The 20,490-nt window shown below is 35.0% G+C and overlaps 2 protein-coding genes across 3 annotated transcripts in view; one reads left to right on the forward strand and one right to left on the reverse strand.

Annotated features, from left to right (window-relative positions):
* Positions 1-735: 735 nt before the first annotated feature.
* MS3_00006846 (uncharacterized protein) lies at positions 736-19,625 on the reverse strand (the record flags this gene model as incomplete). 2 transcript variants are annotated; one of them, XM_012938261.1, is made up of 7 exons in its annotated part: positions 736-1,038; positions 2,875-2,958; positions 4,605-4,712; positions 7,166-7,232; positions 12,948-13,112; positions 16,869-17,144; positions 19,483-19,625. In XM_012938261.1, the coding sequence occupies 7 exons, from the start codon at positions 19,623-19,625 to the stop codon at positions 736-738; spliced, it is 1,146 nt and encodes a 381-aa protein (XP_012793715.1). The 2 variants fall into 2 exon arrangements, with proteins under 2 accessions (XP_012793715.1, XP_051068265.1); XM_051215084.1 differs by lacking the exons at positions 736-1,038; positions 16,869-17,144; positions 19,483-19,625 and adding an exon at positions 16,630-16,868 and having other exon boundaries at positions 2,461-2,958; positions 12,948-16,591.
* The window catches only part of MS3_00006847 (uncharacterized protein), a 40,172-nt gene continuing 38,894 nt past the window's right edge, over positions 19,213-20,490 (forward strand). The window contains exon 1 of the mRNA XM_051215085.1: positions 19,213-19,446. The gene's annotated coding sequence lies outside the window, so the exon portion shown is untranslated. The remainder of the gene's footprint in view (positions 19,447-20,490) is intronic.

The raw sequence follows: 20,490 nt of genomic DNA on the forward strand, positions 1-20,490 counted from the left end.
AACATGCAAACGAAAATCCCACTATTTTTTTGACCTAGTCTAGACATCTTTGATTATAGTTTACGTCTGTCGCATCCTGATCTAAAAATTTTGCAAGATTGACTTTCGGAGAAAATAGTAGGTTGTTAAGAAATGTTGACGGGTGAGAATCCCTTCTCTCGATACAAACCATTTTATGAAATGCTCTAATTATTGCTGCTATAATGACCTTGATGCATTGCTATTATGTGCCACAACGATAATTTAACAACTTACAGTAGCTTTTGCTATCCCCTTCTAATGCGAAGTCAAATTCACTACTGCCAATTTCTGTATGCGTCACAATCAGTGTGATACTGAATCATTTCAACGTATAACATCAGATAATTTAGTTATACTTCATAAACATGTAATTTGTTATCCATTAGGTTACAATGATTACGAATAAGGTTTAAAGATGAGGTTTTTAAAAACAAACGCTTGAGTGCATATTCTTTATTTACGAATCATTTAGATATAAATTTACTCTACAGATTATTTCAAAAGTTCAGGAATTTTACTCACCTATACACATTTTTAAATCTTTTATTGATTGCATTAGGCAAGCATAAAAAGAGAAACTGGATGCTAGTAAAAAGAAATAAAACTCTATCTGCACTGAACATACGTAAATATAAATATCACAGGTAAGGAATAAACAGAAATTAACATCATGTTAACAATTAAAAAGTTAGTTCGAGAAAAATACGTAAAGAACTATAAATCAATTATGCCGCTAGATTTACATGTGGATGTATAGTTCACAGCAGATGTTACTACTGTCGTTTTATTCAACAAATTAATGTTACGATCATAAGTATTATTTGAAGAATTTTTTTGTAATACTTGCAAATTATTCTCCATTTGTATGCCAGTAAAAAGTCCAACAGGTGGGAAAGTTGGTAAAAATGTTGAAAAGATAGAAGCTGAACTGGAAAATGGTGAGTTATTTGCACCATGTGAGCAATCTCCATTGCTAAGGTTTGTTAATACATGAGTTTTATCGGATGATGCGGATTCCTGAAATGATACGAAATTGAGAAATAAAGGATAACTTGCATACGTCAGTACATCAAGACGGTTTATGAAGTATTGGTAAAAAAGCATTTACGTCGTACTGGAAACTACTCACAAGATTGCTCCTAAGTAGTATCTAGCTGTACGCGGCCTCGAAGTTGTCACTGTCATTAGATGGAGTAAAGGGTTACAGCACATAGATAATGGAGTATGTAGGACACTTGGTGACCAAACGACAGGACAATTTGAATTGTAAACACACTACTAGATGCACATGGATGATCGAAGGACATATATGCGTATTATGTAAACGCCTTGTAATTTCTCTCAACAATCCTTCTATCCATTGTCTTAATTCAAAAGGTGAGAAAGTAATTATACATTTTCATTATAACTACTATCAAAAACACACTTGGACCACAGACAGCATATGGGTACCTACACTGCGTCACGGTTCTTAAATTGGTGCAAAACGATTTATCCCTTAAAGGATTCGGTTTTGAATAAATGTTGGCAACTGATTGGCTGGTACACATCATATCCATGCGAAATGCCGTACAAGACGAATGGAATGAATCCGAATGAAACTGTAATTGTATTGACACTGAATAACGACAAGCAACGTGACCATAAAATCCGAATACCAGTGTTGTGTTATTACGATCACTTGCTAGTGGGTAGAACATATTGCTTAAAGATTTAACTATTAAACAATAAAATGCTTTATAAAATTAACGTGAAGTTGTAGATCACAACACTTGCCACACCAATTGTTTTTCCAAAATATCTTCAAGAAAGGTCTCTCAACTCTTTAACGACACTGTGGCCTTGTGCCCAATCAATATATAACGTAATGATACCGCCAATTATAGAACAGTGACCAATGACGCATAAACCCGTATGAGCCGTCTAGAGCCCTTATCAGCTCTCGTTCCTACCTAGCCCTACCCGTTGAATCCAGAACACAAATCTAAACCTCCGCGATATAAATCATATATTTCAAACATACTGGGTTAATATACAAACCAAACAGACCACACCATAAAATAGAAAACGACATTTGTACAAGATCTAGCAAAAGTGGTTGTCATTGTGGGAAATTATAATTAATAGAATGAGTATAAACAAAGAACGGTAAATCATATAATAATAATGATAATAATAAAAGGAGTATGAATATACATAGTTTAGTTACTTAACGATTATACAATAAAAATATACGTATAGTATTAGACCACAAATAGATCCCAACAGTCACCATTCATTATTCGCGTTAGGATATTCAGACTTTTCAAACGTTTTAGAAATACGAGTGTAATTAGTTCAATATATTATTTTTAATACTCAATATATATATATATATATATATATATATATATATATATATATATATATATATATATATATATATAAAAGAAATTGTAACTGTTATTCTATTCTGTTTGGTTGTTCTATAATCATTTGAAAGTTTCAATGATGGTTACAATCACACCACAACCCCATGAGAATTAATAAGATGCAACACCATTAACGTTCAAGTTTAACATAGATATTTTACCACAGATTCAACGATAAGGTGTTTCTGGAAGATAGCTTTTATTTTTAATATTGTCTTATCAGCATCAAAATTAACAGAGACTGGTTTCGAAAATAGTTCACTTAAACGTACACAAATAAAATATGAAAAGTGCATGTTTGACATAGAAAAAACTTGGAATTCATTGTTGACCCGGAGAAATGTCGTTTGATTAATAATTAGTTAAATTATAGAAAACCATACGTTAATTTATCATTTCCAATCACATAACCACGACTAATAAATGTCACAGTTTTACTTACAACTGGTGGCAATTCGGATATGAATTGATTTGGATTTGCCTGAAGCAATTTGACAGCAGAAATACAATCTTCTTTACAACGATCCTAAAAAGTAAGTAGAGAAATTAAAACTGACAATAATACTGCGCTAACCATAATTAACAAAAAATGACAAGATTACACTAATGAAAGTGGGATAAGCACGCAAACAAGAAATTTAATAAGCTCTACCAGAATATCAATTCATCTGGTAAATCAGTATTATGATGGCAAAAGTTTACTTTACTTTGTCCTTAATATTATAGTTTGTGCAGATCCAATAAATTCGAACCAATATGTCTTTACGAAACCCAATCGTATTGGATAAAACAGTGGATATAAAAACTGCTTTAGTGTCGTGTCCATATAGCCTTTCAATAAATACAGAGTCTGTCTGAACCATCTTCTTTTTTCACTAACAAGTATAGCGAAGAAGGGGAGGTGATCATTCATCTCTTCGTATAAGATTAATGTGCTTGTGCGGTGTACCGAATTTCGTTAACAGACAATTCGAATTTTCAGATTCTTCACGTATGACTATGATATTATCTATGTACCACATAAAAAGGCAGATTGTAGATTGAATCTTCTATTAAGTTCTGGACAAAGATACACATCAGATAATGATCATAAAAGATTAACAATTGTTAGGCCATCTTCCAGTCAACAACATTCACATTTAAAAGTGAAGAGGACTTTGTCAGTGCATAACAAAAACAGAAAACCTTAGACATAAGTTTCATGGAATTTGAAACTCATCAGTAAGGCGTATCTTTAGGGAATTGATGATCCCTGGTGGACTCGGACTCATGTCACACAGATCGACAGAGTGAGATGTTATCACTGAGCTATTCGGGCCACGACTAAACTCACTCCGACTAGTGGTTACAATGAAACTTGATCCATGGAAATTGATCACTACTAGATTACTAGACAAACATGCCACTGATCACTGTTCAGCGATCAGTTAATCTGAAAAGAATGTTAGCTAAGTTCATTTCAAGCGATTCATATATATAAGGATATTCCAAACCTATGAGTTTTAAAGAATATAGTTACTTTCTACTAATAACATTCATGCTCAGCAACTTAAAACACTATGTGTGAGCGGATTACTTCTTCATCTTTAAACCACGTTTAAACAGAAGAAATTCAGTCAAATCTTGAAACGACAAGACGAGATTTATAGAATTTTAAGATGGTAAAGAAATGGAGAAACAGGATAAGGGTTTACTACAAAATGAGTAATACCTGTAATTTCACACAGAAGTAAAAGTCTGAACCTATTGAGAAAAGTGAACCACCAATAATAAGTAGTGAAATTATTAGAGATGAAATACCTAGCTGCATGTTGAAGTATCAACTGAGTATATTTATTTAAACTGCAAGTTAATCTTTTAACTAAACAAGTACCGATGCAACTAGTCAATAATATCTTGTTGGTGTTAGCTACTAAACGTATGTGGAGCGATAACCAAAACGTTAAAACTGCGACTATCAACAGGTTCGAACCCCATAAATTAATCACAGAAGAATCACAAGACCACAAATACAAATGGTTTAACTCAAAGACAAGGACATAAATTAGTGCTTAATAAACGAATTTTATACATCATATTTAGAAGTATTTATCATTGCATAAACATAATTAACTAGATTAGCAAAGAAATAATTAAATTTACACAAAATAATAAAAATCTAAATAAACCGACCCTTTCCTCCACGATAGAATTTAATGTCTGTTGTGCTGTTCTTAAAGAGTTTTTAGTTGATTCCAATTCTTCAGTTAATTGATGAATTTCAGTACTGGACTTCTCAATCTAAGCAAATGGATTTGTATTCAAAAGAAATAACACAATGAACAATACATGTAAACTTGTTTCAACCAATTAACCAGAAGAAAAAACAACAAATAAACGTAAACTCACAAAATAATAATTATTATCATTATTGTTATTATATATAAAAAAACATCACGAAGACATACTAAATACTTCTTAATGATAAAATTAGATGTGAAGTGATCATTGTAACCTGTTACTAAGACTATCTTAAGCATCAGAACAAAAAGCATGGCTATCATTACTATCATCAGTTAATTGGTTTATTATTTATTTATTTGAACACATGGATATTGGTACAAGAGAGCGCCAATATATATGCGCCACACAAAACAATGAGAATTCGAAGAGAAATAGAAGAAAAAAAAGCTAAGGAGAGCAAAAAAAAGAGAACAACAACGAGGAGATTGGTGTAAGGTAGTATGGTAGAAATGAGGGAACGGAAAGGTACAATCAGAAGAAATCTTTCAGGTAAGGGAGACACAACCACTTTTTATGAAGAAAGTAAAAGGTTACAGCAGGATCGCCACTGGCTTCTATTCTGAGCCATATCTGATAACGTCTCTAGCCACTGTGTAGCACCATCTCTCAGACCCCAACCAGGGAGTCGTGAAGGACCAACACAAGCCAGTTCTTTGCAGCTTTCTTTCATGCCCCGACACCATGTCATGCACTGACCACCTCTCTGCCTCTTCCAACCAGTCCCGGAGTCGGCAAATAATGCACGACGTGGAATTCTCTGGGACGACATTCGAAGAACATGTCCAAGCCACCGAAGTCGGTGTTTCAAGATGGTGACACCAATTGAATTATCATCTCTGTGCCCGAACACACGATGCCGAACCTCTGCATTACTGACATGGTGTTGCCACTGAATGTCAGCAATCCCTCGGACAGCGATGATCGAACACAGAGAGTTGTCTAACGTCCTCAACTCGGAGAGACCAGGTTTCACAAGCATAGAGCAAAACTGCTCTCACCGACGCGTTGTAGATCCGAATTTTTACAGCCAGACTAACATCACGAAGGCGCCAAAGGTGGCCCAGATTGGCATAAGCCGCTCTGGCAATTGGCATACAAACACAAACAAACGCTATCTCAATTGCAATACAATGACTTTCAGTAAAAATAAAATATACAAATTATACTACAGATAACTGTTAAGAAGCACATGTGTATATATGCAAATACAACGTTTCATTTTAATGGAGATTTGAGCAAATGCATCAAATAAAGAACTATGACGATTCGATATTATGATATCACCTTGTACCGACGAAACTAATATCATGATTGTGATATATCTGAAATTGAGACGTAGTATATCACGACACAAATAAATAAACAAACACCGTTTTACATAAAGATTCAAGAAAATCAAAAAAACTATTTGTTCAATAACAAATTCACTAGTTTATATACAGATATACGTGCATTATCATCAGTTAAAGAAATGATACAAAGTGGGTGCTACTTAAAAGAAAATGACACACTGAATTATTAACAAGTTTCATTCTCAGCCGTAGCACAGTTTTTGTTCGCAGTCGTATCGACTTCTTTCTTTCAAGTTCGATTTCGAAGTTCTATGTTCGAATTGCAAAAGAATGTTTTGTAAATAATTGTCTCTGCTTAAATCACAGTTTTGGTGACACATTGTGTTGCTTTTATAGATTATCTATTGAGAGAGCAACATTGTTATCTTTATTTACTATCATTTCGATATAAATCCTTGCTTGTTATGATCTTTTATAGTCATTGTTGGGGATGCTAGGCCCCCAGAAATTACTTGGTAAAATCTGAATTTCTCATTTTCGCACCGAAAGTGTCCATCATTATCTTTAGTTCGTGTTTCTCACCTGGAAGGGTCTTAACCGTCATTGGTTCGTTCTCCTTCTTAGTACGTTATTTTGTGACACTTTTCGAGGACATTATTGTATTGTAGATAATACGAATGAGTTGAATGCTTATTATTCGTTCTTCCGAGCTACTTGTGGAATCACATAATCTCCCTGCTGACTCTGGTCTTCTTCCTTCACTTAGCAGGGCTGAGGCGCGAAGGAGTAGCTTAGCTATGCCCTGTTATTGAGTTGGTGGTTTAGGTCCCGTTCGCCGGTACCAAGGTAATATTATATCTCGAACATAAGAGATTGGTAGGGAGCTTTAACGAATAAAGATAAGTGGTGCATTCTGATCATTCAGAAACGAAATACCTTTCAGAATAATTAGAATTTTAATTTACTTTGAAAAAAACTTGTATTATTTCACAAGTCAGGCTGAGAATGCTTTACTTCAACGAAATATGTGGTTTATTAAATACAGCTATTTTTACAATTATTACTGTTACTTTTATTATAACCAGACTATCTGAAATAGTCTTCAATCAAGAGGTTTATACACACTGAAATATCAATTTGACAGTGAAACAAACTTACAGTATCTAATAATCTCTCTTCTAATTCGTGATTAAGTTTACTTAATCGTTGATGACTTGAGATTAATCTAAACAAATGGATTAAAAAAATACTAAAGTACATAAGACAATCTAAACAAAAGTGTGCATGTTTTGACAAATGAAGCAGTAAAACGATCAAAGTAAAAGAGAATAAAAAGAATAAATGTCGTATGATAGGACGACAACAAAAACATTAGTTTGATTGAAAATACGTTGACAAAATAGTATGAATGTTGATGGTGAAGATCAAAAATATATTTTCGCCTTTCTGGAAATATCAATACTATGACATTATAAATAATATATTGAAGTGATATGAAACAACTAAGATGATTGCATAGGGTAATAAAATATCACTTATAACCAAGCGTATAAATATTAAAAAGAACACCCGTTTAATAATTAAATCTGAACTGAAATGCAACACAAAGTAATGAGTATATCTGTATATTTACTGTGGTGCTTATTTGAGGTTAATGGGTATGGAAAAACTATCCAAAGGGTTTATCAAACATTAGTTCGAAACCATAGATGTATGTGGACTCCAGATTTCTGACAGGACAAACAGAGTACAAAATTAGCGTGGTCATCCATAATCACGCGATAGCATCTTTCAGGGATGCTACAATGGATGTGGTCTCGCCAATATGTCAAAGAAAACTTTTTAGTGATAGAGTTTTGTATCAGTATTCTAATCCTTCATTTACATAGTGGAAAACAATTCTACTTTAAATACAATGTTGTAAAATATGCTTAAATGTGCATATGGGTCATATTAACGTCCGTCCATCTTCCAATGTACACTTGAGAGCATATTTCTGAAGCAGTTTTTCGAATGAAAATTTTAAATGAATGGATAGCAAACGATTATCATTAACTTTAGCAACCATTCATATGTTTCATTAAAGTCCAATGTTTCTCAGTTCTTAATGGTGGTCTAGCTTAGATCGAATCGTGAATTCAAATGCGAAAATACTATAATCTTCACATATCACCACACTGAAAAACATATTAAACTCTCGCAATGCCTATTCGATCTTCTTCTACAATGAATCACGTGGAACGTATACACAGCGATCATCAAACTGAAAGAAGGGTGCAACGATGTGAAATCAATAAAATAAAAAAAATGAGCTAGAAAACAACTTCAGTAAATAATGAAAAACTGGTGTGAAATAATAAGGTTAATCATGTGGTGGCATACAAGATAATGATAAATAAAATAACGCCCATGAGATTAAAGTTATCTACCTTTCATATATACTAGAAATGTATTAGAACATAGCTAACCATCCTACTTTTTTACAAATATTCCGATCAAGTTTCAATTCTTTTTAGGTAGTTTCCCCGCAACCAATGATTATACGACCCCAGAGGTGGCTGGTTAACGTGTCATGAATACAAAACAGTTAACCACAAACGGCAATGAATCTAGCTGGATTAGGAATATATTGGAACGAAATTATTACCATGAATCAATCAAGAAGTTGCTCACTACCATGTGAAAAACCGAAAATTTTTACACTAAAATTAGCCAGATTTTATCAAACAATGATTACAAATCTTAGAAAACATGATTGAATTTCCACTAATCTGTCAGTGGAAAATTAAGACCTGGGACAAACACGTATCAGTTCAAGTTGTCAAATCTCCGATCGCCATTTCGACAGGGGAAAGAAACAGGATAAAATGCAAATGAATAGGAAAGATCATATCGATTACAATCGAGAACTAACCAATAAAAATATAATTTAAAATAATCGAATAAAATCAATTGAAGTTAGTAAGGTCATAACTTACTGGAAAACAAAGAATGACAGTGAGTATTGCACTTCAAACGAATTAGGTTCACTTCACCTAACGTATTAAAACAAATTACGATGACTTCACAAGAACATGCTAGGAACTCTATATTTCTCGATAAATTCAAGATCAGTATTCAACAACTTCACAGGTTGATGCCATAAAAGGGGATTGATCCCTCTTTTACATCAATCATCAGTTATGCATCTAGTTATTATTATCCACCTCAGGAAGTTAAATGGGATTAAGGACTAGTTTATTCAATCTTAAAGACTAACTGGATTATCATTAAACTTTTAGGTAGTTGACTCTTACAATCAGTTAAATTTTAAACCTAGATTCTAAAGCATTTAAACTTAGATGATACGTTTAGCATCGATTAATTATTCACTTTTTTATAGCTATTTTGTCAGTAAATGAAGTACTGAAATAGATTCTAAAATAGCATACATAAAATACATGCTAGTTTGCAAAAATAAACCTAGTACTTTAATCATTGGTTAAGTGAAATTTACTAGTTTCTGCTAAAAGACAATAACCTATTGAGCTCATGAAAGTTATTATCATACCTACTCATAAACAAAATGGTCAATAATGTGATTTTTTTTAAAGTAAACAATTAACAATAATAAAGAAGATGCTAATGTAAGTAACATAATTACAACAATAAAGATTTATATTTTAACCCCCACTACAAACAGCAATAATGATTTAATAAAGTAACGTTGACCTGATAACTGGACTAGAGGCTATGAATTCTGATTTATTTAGAGGTATAAAAAGCACCACATACATATATAAACTAGTCTGCTTATTCAACCTGCTTTATTACAAACAAAGGATGAGGGGAGGTTGTTCACTTATTTTACCAAAAAATAGCGTTTGTGTGAATTTTTTTATAGAACTGTAGTAAATAAATCATTCCCGAAGAAAAAATATAGTTACCTTTAAGTAAGTACGCATAGATTAAACAACATTCGAAAAGTGATGTTGATATCACTTGAAATTAGTTGATAGATTAAACACATGCACTCCTCACAGAGTACAAGCTTTAAAATTAAATAACAGAAACGAAGTAGCAGGTGAACATTCAATTCATTGGTTTGTAAACAACAGAGAGATGCTTTTACACCATGTAAATCCAAAGAATAACCAAGTCTAAAATAACTAGATATTGATAATTTAAAGGGAAAATAAATGGGCACATCACAATTAATACACCACTCAGTCAGTAATCATCAAATATTAGTAACTCTATTAAGAAAGTCTACGATTCTCCACTTTTAATCTAGACTATCAGTCAAACAAATTATTTGTTAATGATGAGTTTCTATGTAAACATAATGACAATTTAAGGCGTCTCGTGCTTTACATGGGATATAACCCCACACTAAATGGTGAGAGTATAGTGCAAGTTGACGATGTGCCAATCAAAAGTCTTCCAATGGTTCATAACACCATGATCAATCAAAAAGGAGACGGATTACCTGTAAGAAAGCTACTACTATCCCTAGAAAGTAAAACATATCTGTAATCATATATTACAAGGAAACTTGGGATTTCTGGAACAAAGCAACATAGAAAAGACTAGGTGTACAGTATGTAAAAAGCAAAGGTCATTGAATGCATAAAGTACTCGGGGTCAGTGGCGGAGAGTCAAAGTGCAAGAGTAAGAATACACACTTCAGAACTAAAGTACAACCTCTAGAATATTGCCAAATAACTGCCTTTTATTATATTCAATGCAGACAACAAAGTACCCCAATGCCAAGAGGCGGTAATATTTGGTTATGCATGACAGTGTTAGCTCACGTGAAGGGAGGAAACAACCTTACCTACTGATTTGCGCATGATGATTAAAATTAAGTTCAAATAATGCTCAAATAATGCCTATCAAATGTTTTTATCAAAGAGATGGCTTAGTGACGTAGAACTCTGATGTTTAAGCAACCTATTCCGTGCTATTTAACCCATAATCAACTCGTTCATACGTATTTACCCATAAAGTTGTTAATTATGCACACAAGATTTGTGTTTTTCGATATACACAGTCAAAATGAAACTGAGACCATGATAAAACCAACCCCAATGATGAGTGATAGAATTCCTACAAAGGGGTAGGTTTATCAGGGTACCTAGTAACTAATGTTTAAGCACTAATATTTCCAAGGATTACCACTATGTTCTTTTGTTGTTTGATTCCATACATTCTTATTTTTTATAAAAAAAACATACATAAACAAAATAAAACATGATAAATGGGTGTGTTAGTTTTAGTTTTTAAGCTCAAAATCATCACAGAGCAAGAAAAACCAAAAGGAACAAAGACATAACAAAAGCAATAAAAACAAAACATAAGAAAGACTAAAGATATGAAGAATCAAAAGTATTGTGTACAGCACAAGTATATGACAAGCTTTAAAAAGGATGAAGACTGACGATATCTGCGGCACTATATTCAATTTCAGCTACCATCTAATCTTTAATTGTAATAACTTTTCAGAAACCCTTCAGTATGGATTGATATTAATTGGAGAAATACCAAAAACTACATTTATCAGTGCCGTATGTTGAGGTCCTACTCCTGGTGAGATATGATTGTATATTTCAAAATGGTTAACTACATCACCTTTTATTTTACAGTTACAGTAAAGTGATAAGACGTGAATTTCTACATTCATGGAAATTGTATGAACACACATAAAAGGCAAAAGGAATTTGATGACCATCTCCATCTACTGAAGCTACAATATAAAACTAAAAACGAAATTAACAGATCCAGTAGTTGAAACATTAATTTTACTATTTATTTCGATCCTCCTCATTAGTCAGTCAGTCAGCTACAACGTAGGACCAGGCACATATATGCATCGGTCCAAGTTGCCATACCTCATTAACACAACAAGATGGACACCGGATTCATAAAAGTAGTTAATTCAGAGATGGTAATATATAAAAGAAAGATTGCAATAAGGATATAGTACACGAAGAAAGAATTAGTTAGTAGAAAGAAAGATATGAAGCAATTTTAATCTCTTAGTTTAAGGGAAGATAGAGAGTGTATACACCGACGCCATTGTGATTGATTCTGAGCCATGTCACCAAGAGTCTCCAACCATTGGTTACGATAGTCACGCGGACCCCAACCAAGTAGTTTGCATCTACCAACATGGCTCAGACTAGAAGTTAGTGACTTCAAGCACTGATGCCACGTTTTGGTTTGGCCGCCCCTAACTTTCTTCCAACCATCCCGAACACCGGTTAGCATTGAACGTCATGGTAATCGGTGTTCGGGCATACGTAACATGTGGCCCAACCATCTCAGTCGATGAAGATTCACAACCTCATCAACTGATTTACCATCATTCCCTAATACCCTGAGTCTAACCTCACTATTACTTACCCGGTGATCCCAGCAGACGCCGGCAATATCTCTGAGGTATCTGTAGTCAAATACTAGTAGCTTACGAGTGTCTTCTACTCTTAATGGCCATGTTTCAGTGCCGTAAATTAAAACAGAACGAACTGCCGCGCAGTATACTCGTCCTTTTATTGATAGACGGATATCTCGCCTTCGCCATAGGTGACGTAAGTTGGCAAAAGCCAAGCGATCTTTTCGAATCCGTGCTGAGATTTCGTCAGACACCAACCCATTAGGGCTGATCAGACTTCCAAGATAAGTGAAGTTATCATTAATACTTTAAATAACATAACTTGATGACAAATACTAACAGCAAATAGATAAAGTTCCGAACAAAACAAGTAAACGTGTGATAAAACTGCTGAAAGTATAGTGTTTTATTCGTTCTTTTACAATTGTCACTATAGTGACTAATAAACAATTTAGATAGCGATTACACCAGTTAATTCTGTTTAATTCAGTGATATTATGTACAAAGTAAAAATGTCACCAAAAAGTAATTGCAGTAGTAACAACGTTTACAAAAAACATAGTTCACCTTTCATGCCGTTCTGTTAAGATTTGTATCTTCTCTTCATATTTACAACAGTCAGTATCATATTTCATTTGTAAATCATTAAGTTTTGTTTCTAATTCAGCTATAAAACTATTCGCTTTTGTTAGGTTGTAACGTAGATTTTCAAGTTCATGTTGACAATCTAAGCTGCAGATAAAAGAGTTCAAAGAGATCGACAATAAGATCGAGAGTTATTTGAAAAGCATAAACTTAAGTAAATAAGAAACAGACTTTACTTTAAAGTGAATGGTAATCCAAGAAAATAAAATTGTATAAATCATAAGCAGTGTAAAATCTTATGTACTTGCATTTTAGCACCATTTATTTATGGGAAATAATGGTATTTATCGAATATTCAAACATCAAGGTGAACCAGGGTTAGAACTCGCAATGTAACCAAGACATGGAGTAAGTCTATGAGGTCATCGACAATTTGACCTATTCATGATAATAGATGTAGACTAACTGGTTGGATTCGATATGGTGATTGCAACCAATCGTTAGACTTGGAATGATATGGTTCGAAATCGTTTGTAATGGCACGGATATCCATTCATTACCGTCCCCAAATTCTGAGCTCTTAAATCCCACATAACTTTAATTGTTCCTTTATTTCACTAATTCATATTCTCTTGAATCGTTTTTTTTTGACACAATATTTTGAATCACTACCGACACTGTTAATACTATGGAATCCGGTTTGATAATTTAATCTATCTGTGCTAATGTATTGTGGAAACTTGTACCGATGTACATTCGTGCCAGGTTCTACGTTGTGATTGATGGACTAGCGATATAATGATTACAACCTCAGTGCCCTAAAAACAGCTAAATGAAAGTACAAGGCAACTTAAATTCATGGTCATAGTTCATAATAATGTACTTGTGACTTACCAAAGTGTTTATTTGTCAGAACATCCATATTTATCACATTGAAATATCTTGATATGTGAGAATTATGAGGAATGAATAAATAAAAACATATTAATTCACTCAGCTACGTTGTAGCTGACTGACTGGATGTGAGCCACCTTCCAAGTGTAAGACCTAATGATTCTACTCAGTTGCCCAAAGCAAAGTAGCTAGAGCGAAATTCGAACCAGTGGTTCAGTAAATGAAAGTCGAAAGCTTCAACCACTAGTTCCCCAAGCATCAAGTGAAAGCAGGTATTTTTCACAAAGCTGTTAACGGTCTCGGACAAACATGTAGAATGAAGTTACGTACATCTCCACGGTAATAGCTGGTTATAATTCCGCCTAAGAACCTGAAAGTTATATACAGAGGATATTTGTAGGTTGCTAGAACTTGATCACATGTACTTGAGACAGTGATCACGTACGTTGGTACCATCAAAGAAGCAACGTCGAGGTTAGACGAACGATGATAGATAAATATGGCGAGTTAGTTGATGTGTTACACAATCATAAACGACTTAGTGTAGAAATGTGAGTCCTGCTTCGTTTTGGGCACCCGAGCAGTATCACAGTCCTCACACATATCAAATGAGATTTGTTTGGCGCATATGTATTTGGTGCCTGCTTGTACGAATATCTATGTGTTCAAATAGTAATAATAATAATAATAATAGTGTAGGAGTAAGTTTTTGAGAAAACCACAAGGAGTCAAAGCGAAATGCGGCATCGGTCTATGAGTTTATAGACACCTCCAGTGGACTGTATGGGTGGGTGGTTAAGCCGGTCGGTATTAGCGCGGTGATCACGAATAATGTTTGGAGATGTTGAGTGACATGTGTAAGAATCGGTGCACTTGGGCTTTGTTTATCCTTTACGTTGCTTATGATGTACTGGATAGCTTTGCCACACGCAATAAGAGGGGACGTATGATTCATTACTTAAAACCAACATATATTCCTTATTTTCCAAGGGTTATTTAGCTAAGTTGTTGAAAAGTAAGTAGTCTATTTCCCCTCTGCTGATTTGGCGAGACTCTAATTTAGGGACGAACCTTGAACGAATCTTAAATGACCCTGAGAATTATTAGCCAATCAGGAGACAGTAAAAAATATATATTATAAGAGAGTAATGAATTACAGTGGATATTCTTCTTTTACATGATTTAAAAACTTGTTAAGGTTTGATAAAGGTTCAGAGTTTCTGAATTCATAATGCATACGGTATAGAAACCCGTCCATAGGGTTAGGGTGGCGAGATTCCAATTTAGGGACGAGCCAAAAAGAAGCCTTTGAGCAGTTTCAAGGTCACGGAGCCAAGTTCAACACGTGATGCTAGCATACGATCGGTTTATAGCGGATTTTAGAGCAGAGGTGTTTATTGAGAGGCTACAACCCTAACCCTATCGACGAGTTTCTATACCGTATGCATTATGAATTCAGAAACTCTGAACCTTTATCAAACCTTAACAAGTTTTTAAATCATGTAAAAGAAGAATATCCACTGTAATTCATTACTTTCTTATAATATATTTTTACTTTATACTAACTGTCTCCTGATTGGCTAATAATTCTCAAGGTCATTTAAGATTCGTTCAGGGTTCGTCCATAAATTAGAGTCTCGCCGTATCGACTAGCGCTGATTGGCTAACTGTCTTCTGATTGGCAAGTAATTGAAATTGCCCAAACGCTTCTGATTGGCTCATCCCTAAATTAGAGTTTCGCCGGCAATAAACTTGAAGTGTAGTGTAAAACAAAGCTTAAACAAATCAATTCTATAATTTTCCATCGAATATGTTTTCAGTGGATAAATTTAATTTGACGTCCCATTAGAACCAGACTCATTTGCAGTAAATGACTCATTGTAATAAACGGAAAGCTTTGTAATACTTAAAAAACAAATATCAGTATACAGAGGCAAAATACCTTGATAAACAGTGGCAATCGTGCCATTGGTGATAACTTAGTCTAATTAATTACAATGGACAGCAATGAAATATTCCATTGCTTTTAGTGATCGTATACTGGATAAAAAGAACACCTAATACTAACCCCTGTCAAATCTAGACCAATAAAAGTCTACTACAGTTAAAGATCACAAACGAAATGAAGTGAATGAATTACGATATGTACTGCACGAATAAGATTAAGATCGAATCACTTAAAACACTACAAACGGCCTTCGTTAATCAGCTTTAAACTGATCAGAAAAATCAACTTTGTTGTTGTAGAGACACAATGTACCATTAAACATGTTAATGATAATTTAGCTTGAAAATAAGACGAGTTGACCATCTTATCAAATTTCGAGATATAAAAGTAAGTAAATGGGACATTTCCGGAACTTGCAAATTACATAGGACCATCAAGATTGCTACTGGAGTAACAGCTATAAACGATGTCACTAAGATGTACTGAGTAACTTGAATTAAGATGAAAATAAATGCTGCAGGTAATTTCCGACTAAACAGCCAACGTACCTACATTTATTTGCAAACCTGACTAGTGAACAAACCCATCGTTAAAAAATTCGCTGGCCAACCGGCAATCATTCTAGCCAAGAGTGTTAGAATTTAGGTGTATATTCTAATTATGTTGAAATTTGCCACTGTGACGTTATACCGAGTGAAATTTATAAAAAATGACTTTGTCTTCTGATCATGGACTCCAATGAAAAACAGCGAAGTGTGCATCAGGTGAACATTCTTGAGGAAAACTAATTGCGAAGTAGTTCAAAACGAAACACGAACGAACCTTGCATGTCTACACGACATTTACGTGAACAGTACAATAAAACTCAAGGTCTACCCAGAACCGCCCGCCGTTTTGTTTCGACGTCCTTGAGCGTCTGCTATGCGGTGAACATTTCGTGTTTCAATTTCTGTGAATTTATTATGTCATTGGACTGAGTGATTTTTAGGTATCCCCACACTGATGCAGTCTGTTGAGGCGTAAAAATAAATAACCGTCCCAATCCTAGGCTATAAATTCACCCTACAGCACCACGACGGTTTTGTTGGGGCTCGATCGGGCTACAAGATGATGTGAGATCAGACGAAATACCAAAACATCGAAAAGGAGAACTACTGGAAAGATGGTAACGGTAGGCAGCTGCTACAAGTAAAGCAAATAATGATGATTTGTTCAACTCGTTAGCCAACTTACTCCATTTGCACAAACGAAGATTCAACTGGAACGAAAAAAGATGAGTTGCGTCTGCGTTAAACACGAATACAGTGATTGTATAATCAAAGTCAACTGTGAAAGACCTTTCAGAACGAATATTGAGATGACACAAGTATCGACAACTCCTTAACCAGCAATACCTTAATAACTGAAGTATGCCAAACAAGTCATATCCGAAGTAGGAGATGGAGGAGTTCGAAGATATATCTGAAAGGCTATCGGCATGTCAACTGAACGTATATCTGTGGGGGCTTATGAATGACAGTCATGTGTACCGCCTCGTAGTCACTCGTGAGCCGGTGCGGATAGGTGACGAATCGCCCTCACTTGTGTGTCCATTAAAACTGAAGAGGTTAGTATCAATGCTAAATACTTGAAGAACCATTTTTTGGGAGGGGGTGTTTGCCGTTACAGACTACTTATTCAATAGTGTGATAGCGACGATCCTAAGACATTGCCAGTCATTAGTTTAAGCCCAGTGCCTTTGTCTTTCGTAAACACTCTTCTAATAGCTTGCCATGTTCAGCATCTTGTAGTCCTCTTTCCTTACTATAAAAAGCTATGTGGTACAATATAGTAATGAGACACAGACACAGTGAAAACTTCGATTCTCCGATTTTTTTTTGGTTTTCAACATTTCTCAGCCGTCCAGACAAAGAAAGAACGAAATTGTGCGTTGAAATCGAAATACACCCATACTTGCGCAAGGACACAAAATGGTCGAAAACGGAAGAGTAAACTCGTGTACATGTATTTTGTTAATATGTTTTTGTTGCTTTTTTTTAAAGAAAAACATATTCACACACATGCGAACATATTGTAGATCACCTGAGTAGATGATCTATGTCGAAATGATTGAAAGCCTGTTCGAGTTAGACGGGGTTGATGAGACCAACATTTAACTTCGAGCTCACACGCCGCGATCAGCATGTAACGTAGATTTCCTCCTCAAAGTATCAAAATTCTATCGCTTTTTTGAATACTGTACAACACAAGAGGGGTTATTACGGAAATATATAATAATAAGAACAAGGACAAGCGAAATTGTGACCACCAGCGCATGGGCCAACCATGGCGTACGACTGACTGGTGCGCGTTCGTTGTTTTTGACTTTGACGGGGATCGATGATGTGTTAGGTATTCAGTCACCCAACTGACGGATGATTTGGCTCTGGTTCAGTGACATTTCACTGCCCCCACCATATTAAAATGTTGATGACACAGGTATTCAGTGTTTGATAACGCTTTTACCAGCAACACCTTCTAATATAATTTGTACTAATTGAGAGAAATCCAAAGACAGAGTCGAGGAGATCGGAAGAGTGTATTTGGCGTAAAACCAAAATATCGGAATTCTCTGATCTAATCTGGCTAGCGATTGCGGTAAATGTTGAGCACAGCGTTACCACACGTGATCTGGTGTGGATGCATGACCGAGCGCCTTCAGCTAGGTGAGTCCACTAAAACATATGGTCAGCATCCGATGTCGAAAACTTACAGAGCTATTTATTTTGAGGATTTATTTACAGCTACAAAGTGATGTTTATTTATTCTGTTGTAGTTTTGAAATAGCACCAACGTAGATGTCAGCCTTTCAGGGCCTATTGGAACTGAACGGATAAGGTGCAAACAACCAGCTTCCATAGACATCACACCTCACTGTTAATACCAAACCTGGATTACGCTTCCGTTGTATGTTTGTGTGATTGTTACGTTAACTAGCATACAACATAAAGAACTTCATTACAAGAATATCTTAGTAAGAGTCGGCAGAAGAAATAAAGTGAGACCACTTTCGCATATGCCAGTTCACGGCGTAAAAATAATTGACGGGCGTCGATCGTCTTTGACATTAACGAGGAGCGATAAGTGGTTTGATATTCAACGACCTGACTGCCGTCCGAATTGGCAAGCGCCGTGGCATTTCACTACCACTGCAATACAAATATTGCTAAACTTTATCCTGCGCAATCCATGAGGAAGTACGTTGTTACGAGTGAGACACGCGTTTATTATCTAAATCATCCCCAGACACATTTGTAGTACAGTTAAAAACAAATGCATTATGGCGATACGTCTGGATGTCATCAACGTCTTATCAGTGTCGCACTACAGTTTTAAATCATGTTTTTTTGTAAATCGAGTGAATTAGAAACTACAAAACTAGTAACGAAATAATTTGCGAACAAGATTTGTATAGGTACCCTCATATTGCTGAAGTCTTTGTGTCGTTTAATTTGGTAACTGAAGTAACCTTGAGTTACATGTTTGTCCATCAAACGCGCAGAATGTATGGCTGTAATACACTTTTTTTCCTAGTTGCAGTTATTAGATCCCCTTGACTTCACAGTCAAGCATCAAAAAGTTTTTCAATCGTATGTATCGGTGAGTGTATTCCACCTGACGAAAGCTTTTTTTTACCTTTCTGTCATTTCTCGATTGTGAAATGAATGCAACGCATAAAGGGAAAATGGTGAGGAACAGTGAGTTAGTTCCGGATGAAAGTTTACTTTTGCCCCAAGAGAAAGACTTTCATGTAATGTCTCGTTAATTAGTACATTCATAGAGACAGTAGGGGCAAAGTTGACCTTTCAAATTAGGCAAACTGACTGCTAAATTTGTGGAAATTTGACCGATATAACAGTTAAATGACTACTTCTGATGTAGGGTCATCGCGGACGCATCTCGAAAATCAGACGGCTAGCCATCTGACGCTCTAGTTATGCACTGAATCGCATCTTATACGTGATTATCCCGGTGATGAATGTAACTCATTTCATATTGGTACTTTATGCTACGGACATGTATTCCCATATAGGTTGTTATACGCACTTTCGGCTTCTCATGTCCAGCATAGATTCCTAAGTAAAGCCCTGAGTATTATTAGTCACTTGAAGTCATTTACTAATCAGAATGATCAAACAGTGTAACTTAGTTGACACTGGTGATTGTTACCAGTTGAAAAGTAGGAATCCCCTTCCATAATTTGATCAGTTCTCCGATTAACACAGTACTTCCCAAATAAATTTATACCAGTTCCTGCATTCAACGCTTGGTGTATGGAGATACTTGTTTGGAGAAATACCGCTGAGTTATGTGTTCTGCTCTCGTACTTTCAATCTTTGTGTTGGTTATATCGTTTAGTTTCCGACAAACTATACGACATATGGTCTTGGTAACCTTATGATCAGTTCCCAACTCTGATTCACAAGTAAACTACTTGTTAGCTGTTGTGTGTCCCATGAACCTTATGTTCATAAACATACCCACAAAAAATGATCTGACCTAAAAATCCTCGGCTAATTTCAAAAAGATGCACTCTGTAGTCTTTTCGTTTTTGATGTAGATTTTGCCGTTTTCATCCTATTGATTGTTAGTCGTGAATCAGTGTTTATTATTATTTGAAAACTTTATTCGTCGTTTGATGTG

This window comes from Schistosoma haematobium, chromosome 2 (assembly GCF_000699445.3).
Source record: "Schistosoma haematobium chromosome 2, whole genome shotgun sequence".
Taxonomy (NCBI): domain Eukaryota; kingdom Metazoa; phylum Platyhelminthes; class Trematoda; order Strigeidida; family Schistosomatidae; genus Schistosoma; species Schistosoma haematobium.